This window comes from Numenius arquata, chromosome 2, assembly GCF_964106895.1.
Source record: "Numenius arquata chromosome 2, bNumArq3.hap1.1, whole genome shotgun sequence".
In the NCBI taxonomy this organism is placed as follows: Eukaryota; Metazoa; Chordata; class Aves; order Charadriiformes; family Scolopacidae; genus Numenius; species Numenius arquata.
Window position 1 is genome coordinate 53,578,528 of NC_133577.1, and position 7,453 is coordinate 53,585,980.

The following is a 7,453-nucleotide window of genomic DNA, read 5'->3' on the forward strand; positions in this document are numbered from 1 at the left end:
TGGAGAAGGGGAGATTTAGATTGGATATTAGGAGCAAGTTCTTTCCTCTGAGGGTGGTGGAACACTGGAACAGGTTGCCCAGGGAGGTGGTTGAGGCCCCTTCCCTTGAGATATTCAAGGTGAAGCTCGACGAGGCCCTGGGCAACCTGGTCTAGTTGGGGGTGTCCCTGCTGACTGCGGGGAGGTCGGACTAGATGACCTTTGGAGGTCCGTTTGGGCCTGGACCAATCTATGAATCTATCGATCTATGTCCTAGTTTAGGAGGTAAAGCCAAGCTGATTGATAAGATCGGGAGGAAGCTTCCCCCATAGGGGGATGTCAGGCAGCTGCAATACTACGGTTAAGTCAATGTGGCGTCAAAATAAAGATGGAACTTTCTTTCATTCTTTGGAAATATTTGTTTGGCTGAAAAGAGTGATCACAGGTGTAAAAGCTTTCAGATTTTTAGAAGCACTGCTCTTAGTCAGACCGGGCATTCTCTTTGCAAGGTGTTCTTTTGCAATAGCAGCTCAGCGCATGATGGGTAAACTGGTGGATCTCGAAGTGCAATGAGGAACGGAGGGCTTCCCCGACGCTATTCAGACTGCTTCGGTGATCTAAAAGGAAAGAACTGGTGCTAGAGATGCATGGAGCCGAATGACTGGATGAGTGCCCTTGGCTCCCTGTGTACCAGACCGGTAATGCGATGTGGTCCGGCCAAACAAAATCCGCTTTGTTACACCCTTACGCGGCACGGTGGTAGACACGATACCAGCAAGGTAGTCACTGCTTTGGAGGGGCAGTGGCCTTCATGATGCGAGGGCCTTTGTGGACAGACATACTGGTCTACATTTCCAGTGGCAAGACAGGAGTAATACGCGTGTTTCTGTTTAGCAGACATTAAAAAGGATTCTGGAGAAATTGGGAATGAGGCAGGAAGGAGCTAGCGAAGATCAGTGCTAACTCCTGGTCGCACTCCCCTGCAGAGATCTCCAGAGCTCTGTCAGAAAATGAGGTGTGGGTTATTCATTTGGGGTTTGGTCTGTTGGGGTGTTTTTTTTGACCCCGTGTTCTCTGATGGAGTAGTCTACCGCTTGAATGCTTGGCAGCTTCATTCCCATTTTCAGCCTCCTTTCTGAAATATATTTCAAGAGTGTGAGGTGATTACAGAGTATAAGAACTTCCTTACCATGGATACATAGGGCACTAGAGAGACCAGTAGCTGGGATGAAAGCCGGATAGTTAGTTAAAATCGGAAACGAAGCAGAGATTTTAGTGCAGATGTTTAAAACGTAGAAGAGAGTAACAAGGAGTGGTGGATGCTCACCTCTGTTTGCAGGGAACCTTCACTTCCCTGGGATTTACAGGTGGCCCAGTTGAACGGTCTCTTAAGGTCTGTGCCAAAATCTGTGCCAAGTTCAAGAGCTGTGCCCAGGGGTTTGGGCAGCTTTATGGCCAGAGAGAGGGGGGAACTGTGGGCGGTTGAGTCCTAGCTCTGCTGGAAATGGTAGTTTGTCCTTCTGCATCTGTGGGACGCCAGGGAAACGTGTGTCTGCCATCCAAACTGGTGTCGTTGCTTCACTCCAGAAACCGGTTGCTCTGGTCCACTCCTGCAGCACAAAGCCAGGGAAAAAATACCTGTGCAGCCCGCTGCTGCCACCCTGCGCTCTGAGGCGAGCGAGGAGTCTGCCTGCCCACCTCCTGCGAGCTGCAGTGCGTCCTCTCTTCTTGCCACATCTCCCTTGCAGGTAGAATTGGGGGTCTCTGAAGGACAGAGCAGCTCTTCCCCTCGCCTGCGCTTTTCTGCTCTCTCTTGATTTTGTTTTCCTGTGAGCAAAAGCTGCGCTTTCCCCGAGAGTTCACACTTGCACACTCTCTCTCTCTGCAGGGGAAGGTTCAGGATGAAGGAACGAGAAGAAATGTGGCAGAAAATAGAGGAGCTGGCCCGGCTGAACCCCCAGGTGGGTAACAGCAGGACCTAGGATGAAAGAGGCAAGAATGTGCTGGGGGTTCTGACCTGCTTCCTCAGCTCGTGAGAGCAGGCTCTAGCACCTGACCTCAGTCCTGCGCACACAGCTGGAGCCCGGTGGTCTGTCCTTCCCAAAACCCGGTGTCTTGGGATGCTGGCAGCGTGTTCCCAGCCTGACCCTCCTTTAGCACTGAGCTCTAAGTAATGTTTTAGAGATCACGTACGTGTTTATGGACTCCTCTCTCAGCTGTGGCTGCACGTGCAGTGTGCTGGGGGCTCAGAGGCCACAAGGTAGGAATGGGTGGAAGAAGATGCTCCTTTCCTGTCCGTGTACCTACTGCTACCTCTGCGGGCGCCAGAGAGGGCGGCTGGAAGAAGCATGCCGTGCTGTGTTGGGATGCTGGGGGGAGAAGGCTGGGTGTTGGGTGGTGTGCTGACTCTCCAGCTGTCTGTGTTGTCTGCAGTACCCCATGTATTACGCACCTTCATCATTGCCTTCTGTCTGCTGTATGGAAACGGAGACCCCGACCGCGGAGGATATACAGCTACTGAAGAAAACGGTGGAGACAGAGGCTGTGCAGGTGCGTAGGTGACTAGGGTCATTCCACAATTACTCTCAGACCAGCCAGGATATCAGCACAGTCAGTCCAGTGTCCAGTAGCCAGAACTGGCTCTTTCTGAGTGTCCTGAGGGTAAATGCCCCTGCTCTCATCCCTGATCGTTAGAGACCAACCTGTAGTCTGAAGAGTGGAGTTTATCTAACCTCCCCACCCTGGAAAAAGTGCGAGTGGGACTTGTCTGTCTGTCTGTCCTTTTGGTCTGTGTTTAGCTCTCGGCCTGTTCTGCAGCGTGCTGCAGTGTCACCTAGTGTATCCTAGGGCGGTTGGAGACAGAGAAGGTGGAGGCTGGAGGGGTGAAGGGGTTTGCTGCTGATCCCTGACTCCTTTGGTTTGTCTGTAGATGCTGAAGGACATTAAGAAGGAGAAAGTTTTGCTGCGCCGGAAATCTGAGCTTCCTCAGGACGTCTACACTATAAAAGCCCTGGAGGCCCACAAGAGAGCAGAAGAGTTTCTCACCTCAAGCCAGGAGGCTCTCTGACGGGCTCAGGAGCTGGCCCGGGAAGCTCTGCCCCATCCCTTTCCCCCAGGGGTCACGGAAATGCACTCGGTTCTCATGTATAAATAAGGAATGAACATGGTGAGCTGTGCCTGTCCTCCACTCCATCCACATCCCTCCAGGCTAGATCTGGTTTTACGTTATAACTTGTATCTCACCACTGTTACGTCCTCCTGCTTTTCCTCCTTCCTCCTGCTTTTCCAGCTTGGGTGTGCGTGGGTGAAGGGAGCCTGCCTGACCTGCGATTGTACCAGCCCAGGCAGGAGCCGCTTCATTTCCAGCTGCCACCTGGTTCTTACTCTGCCTGAGAGCCAGAGCCTCTCTGCCCTGCAGCACAGGCTCTCTGCTGGCCACAGGCTACCGTGCGAGGCTCAGCATGCTGCTACAAGCCCCAAGTGCCCATCTCTGCCATGCCTGTCCCCGTGCAGCCGAGCCCTGTGGCGGTCAGAGAGGCCAGGCTGAGCCGGGGGCAGGAGCATGTGGCAGAGTTTGTGGGGGCTCTGCTGCCTCTCCACCCTGTCTTGGGGTGCAGCTCCGCAGCTGGAGGGTCTCACGTACAAAGGAGGAGATGTTTGCTTCCACCTTTCTTTTGCTTCAAGCCTCTTGGTCTGTTCCCCTGTCAGTGGAGTGGGGGTTCAGTGCTTCGCCACCCCCAGTAAAGCTGGGTGCAAGCACTACATACTACTGCAGCCCTGCCTTTAGAGCATCCTTAGAAAGCTCTCTTGTGGGAAAGTGAATTCCTTCAGCTGTTTTGTGTTGGTCCGTGCTGACTCGTCTCCATCCCGGTGTCTTGGGTTAATTGTGGGCCCAGAATTAACTTCCCGCTTTGTAGCAGGTGTCAGCCACTGACTTCTGCTTTCCTCCTCTACCTGCTCAATTAAAATACTCCTGCAGCTCTCCCTTTGTCGCTGTATCCCATCCTTAGCTCTGCAGTGGCCAGGGTTTCTAGGAAGCTTGTGCTGCTAAAGTCATTTCTGCAAACTAGTGGAAGCAATGGGTACGCGTTACGGGGCCAGGCTGAGTTTGTGAGTGTTCAATTGTCTCCTCTTCATGATCAATGGCTAGGTGCTACCGCCGAATTGCTTCTGTGGGTGCTCTGAGCAAAGTCCTCCTCGCCCTGTTAACTTTGGCACCTGCTGTGGCCTGAGGCCCTCGTTAGTTATCACACGGTGCATCAGGGACTTGTTGTGCTAACTTTTAGCATTGCCGATAGCCCAGGGGGTCGCCCAGCACTTGGGGTGCTGCTGTGATCTCTAGCTTTCTCCCCTACCTTCTGTGGGGCAGGTTCGGTGCCAGGCCACGGTGCCGCCTCCGAGAGGCTGGCTGGTGACAGAAAAGGGAGTCTTCCTTGCTTCTTACCTGCCGCGCTTGCTTTCTCGACACGTATGCTTAAAAGCGGGTTTGCGATAGCGCAGGGATGCTTACGGGGCCGGTGTTCGCCTGACACAGCTTTGCAGCATCGTGGGGTGGTGCAGAAGGTCCTGGTGTACCTGCTTGTCCTCGCCAGTAAACCATTCCCAGGTCAGAGGTTCATCCCCTCTAATCTTACCCCTGGCGCGCAGCACGTCTTTCCTCCGACCCAAACTAAGCTGTTCTTTCCTCCCCCTCTCCCCCTGTATCCCGTAGCCCCTGCCAACGTTTAGCTCTCTTTGGGTTCGCCCCCCCCCTGCTGTTGGGCATCCCACCATCTTTTAGGAGCAGCTGGCGAGCGTGAGATCACACACACGCACACACACACCCCCCACCTCCCCTCCGCTTCATGCAACGGGCCAGTTCATCAGGAGACTTTAACGAAACACCTCAGGGAGGTTTATTGCTTATTTCGAACGTTAGTCCGAGCTCATGGTCAGCTGCCAATCACGATTACCTCACGCCTGGCACGGCATATTAAGACGTGCACTGGATGATGCCGGACGGCGCACGGGAGCGGCGGGCGCCTCTGGGCACAGCGGGGGGACGAGGACTGCCGAGTGCCACCCGCAGCGGGGCTCGGGGAGGATGATGTTTCTCCCCGTTGCAGTACAGGCTTTCCGACTCCTCCGCTTCTCGTTGCGTTACCAAGCCGCCACCTCATTATTTTTTGTTTTTTTAGAGCGCTACAGCATGTGCGTGCCGTGCCCTCCCTCCAGCCCGCTTGCTGCTGGGCAGCGGCTGCCTCCCCCTGCTGCGGGCTCTTCTGCTGGCAAGAAGGAACAGGGACTTCTGGTGCGCGTGAGGCTGTCGCCCGTCCCGCAGATTGGTCTTGTCTCTGCCGGCAGTCCCCGAGGAATGCCGCCGGGGTTTGTGCCACGTGCAAGGGCAGGACTGTTATAAACGCCTCACGACTACGTGCTGTACGGCTTCCACGTTCTCATAGCTTTGCGTTGTCTCGTTCCGGGTCAGGGAATTTAGGTTTAGTACCTTCACGTAGCCATTAGTTTGCTACCTATTCATTCCAGCCTCCTGGACACGTTAAGAAGGGGGACCATGTGAGAAAGGTTGGGGGAGTGGGAGGGTTGGGGGGGGGGGAAGTGTGCTCCCCCTCTCCGCCCACACGTATTGCTCGTACGACGCAGACCCGCGTCTGCCACGCCACAGCTGCCCCTCGCTCGACACTTGGTTTCTAGCGTTAGCGCTGCTCGTTTCTGCCTACGCCTTCCCCCACATCAGCCAAACGGACAGAACTGGAGCTGCCTCTCCCACTTCACCTGGCTCCCTCCCTCTCCCCCCACCCCCCCCACCCCGCGAGGGAACAAGCAAAACTTAAAACTACTGCATTCACCCCCCCCAACCACCTACCCCCCCCGGACACAAGTATTAAGCTGCTTACAGTTCATATGTACATATGGTGTACTTTATTTTCAGTAGAGCATTACATAGTATGAAAGTGTTGGATTTTGTACAGATGTCCCTGTATGTACAGAACTAAATAAAACCGATCTCTTGGAAAGGACACGTTGGACTCCCACCTCTGATATTCCAACACTCAGCCCCCTTTCCTGGGAGGAGGGGCCCTAGCGTGGAGAGGGACTTCTCCGGCACTTGACAGCATGGGAACAAATCCAGTGTTTGTCCCAAGGGAATCTGGGCAAAGCCGGCCAAGCCCCCTCCCTCCGCACGCAGGCAGGTATGGAAACCTGTCGGGATCCTCGGAGGCGGAGGAAGCCAACACAAGGACATCACAGTGACTTACGCACCAGCCAGAACCAGGAAAAAGAGGAGCAGGAAGGGAAATCGGTCAGTGGGAGAAACGGGAAGGTCGATGCCGGCGAGTCCCGTCACCTGCCTGGCTCTGGCCGGTGCGGCGGAGGGAGGGCTGGGGTCGGCAGCCCCCACACCGCAGCTGGCCCCTCACTTCCACTCGGGCCTGGGGCCACCGAGGCTCTGCCGGGCCTGCAGCGTGCGCTGCACCACGTCCTTCCACTGGTCCTCTGAGATCTGGCTGGCCCAGGCGGGGATGCCCAGGGTGGGAAGCTTCACGCCGGCCATCGTCCTTTTCACCAGCTCCACATGCTCTGGCAACAAGAGAGGAGGTGAGAGGAGGTGAGACCGCGGGCTGAGCCCCAGGGGAGCCCCGGGCCGGAGGCGCCGCCATTACCTGCATCCATGGGGATGGAGCTACGGCTGTTCTGAGCGGCACCACCTTCTGCCGCCGCCGCCGCCGCCTCCTCCTCCTCGCTGTCCGCCGGCGGGTCAGGCAGGTGCAGCCTCAGCATCTGCACAGAAAGGCGGGCAGCGGTGGGGGGTCAGGCCCCTTTCCTTTCCTTCCCTTTCCCTCTCCTCCCCTTCCTTTTCCCTTCCCCTTCCCTCTCTCCCCTTCCCTCTCTCCCCTTCCCTTCCCCTTCCCTCTCTCCCTTTCCCCTTCCCTTCCCTTCCCTCTCTCCCCTTCCCTTTCTCTCTCCCTTCCCTCTCTCCCCTTTCCTTCCTTTCCTTCCTTCCCTTCCCCACCCGCGGGACCGCGCCGTTCCCTCTCCCCCGGCCCGGCGGGAGGTGCTGGGCCGTACCTGCAGCCGCTCCCGCAGGCCGGGGCCCGGCTCGGTGCAACCCGCCGGGGCGGCAGCGGTGAGACCCGCCTCACCGGGGCCCTGCTCCGGCTCCTGGCTCAGCGGCTGGTACAAGTACCCGCCGCCGCCACCTTCCTCCTCCTCCTCCTCTTCCTCCTCTTCCTCATCGCCGCTCCAGCCCGCCGCACCGTCGGGGGCCTCTGGCGGCCCCGGCTCCTCGGGACACACCCGCTCCGGCCCCATACTCCCCACCACCGCCATCCACCGGGCGCGGCGCCGGGGGGAGGCCCCGCCGCCGCCGCCCGGAAGCGCCGCCGCCGCGGGGTACTGTGGGTGTTGTAGTCCCGGAGCGGATACAGGGTTGGGGGGGGGGGGACCCGCCGCCGCCGCCGCCCTCCCCCGCTGC

The 7,453-nt window shown here is 57.2% G+C and overlaps 2 protein-coding genes across 6 annotated transcripts in view; one reads left to right on the top strand and one right to left on the bottom strand.

Moving 5' to 3' along the window:
* The window catches only part of PPP2R5D (protein phosphatase 2 regulatory subunit B'delta), a 34,511-nt gene extending 30,549 nt beyond the window's left edge, over window positions 1-3,962 (top strand). For all 5 annotated transcript variants that reach the window (XM_074144318.1, XM_074144322.1, XM_074144320.1 and 2 more), the window contains exons 14-16: window positions 1,868-1,940; window positions 2,413-2,529; window positions 2,909-3,962. In XM_074144318.1, the coding sequence (XP_074000419.1) occupies window positions 1,868-1,940; window positions 2,413-2,529; window positions 2,909-3,046 (328 nt within the window). In that variant the 3' untranslated portion in view covers window positions 3,047-3,962. The remainder of the gene's footprint in view (window positions 1-1,867; window positions 1,941-2,412; window positions 2,530-2,908) is intronic.
* A 1,915-nt stretch (window positions 3,963-5,877) lies between these two features.
* Window positions 5,878-7,394, bottom strand: MEA1 (male-enhanced antigen 1). Its single transcript, XM_074168716.1, has 3 exons — window positions 7,048-7,394; window positions 6,642-6,759; window positions 5,878-6,558 (listed from the first exon to the last, which is right to left on the bottom strand). The coding sequence occupies exons 1-3, from the start codon at window positions 7,306-7,308 to the stop codon at window positions 6,395-6,397; spliced, it is 543 nt and encodes a 180-aa protein (XP_074024817.1). The 5' UTR covers window positions 7,309-7,394; the 3' UTR covers window positions 5,878-6,394.
* Between the last annotated feature and the right edge of the window lie 59 nt (window positions 7,395-7,453).

What these genes read in the sequence shown, in the direction of transcription:
- MEA1 (XM_074168716.1), bottom strand. Translation starts at nt 7,308, where the DNA reads ATGGCGGTGGTGGGGAGTATGGGGCCGGAGCGGGTGTGTCCCGAGGAG. An exon ending in GCCTGCGGGAGCGGCTGCAG is followed by an intron (nt 6,760 to 7,047) that starts GTACGGCCCAGC and finishes CTTTCTGTGCAG; the next exon opens with ATGCTGAGGCTGCACCTGCC. An exon ending in CTCCATCCCCATGGATGCAG is followed by an intron (nt 6,559 to 6,641) that starts GTAATGGCGGCG and finishes TCTTGTTGCCAG; the next exon opens with AGCATGTGGAGCTGGTGAAA.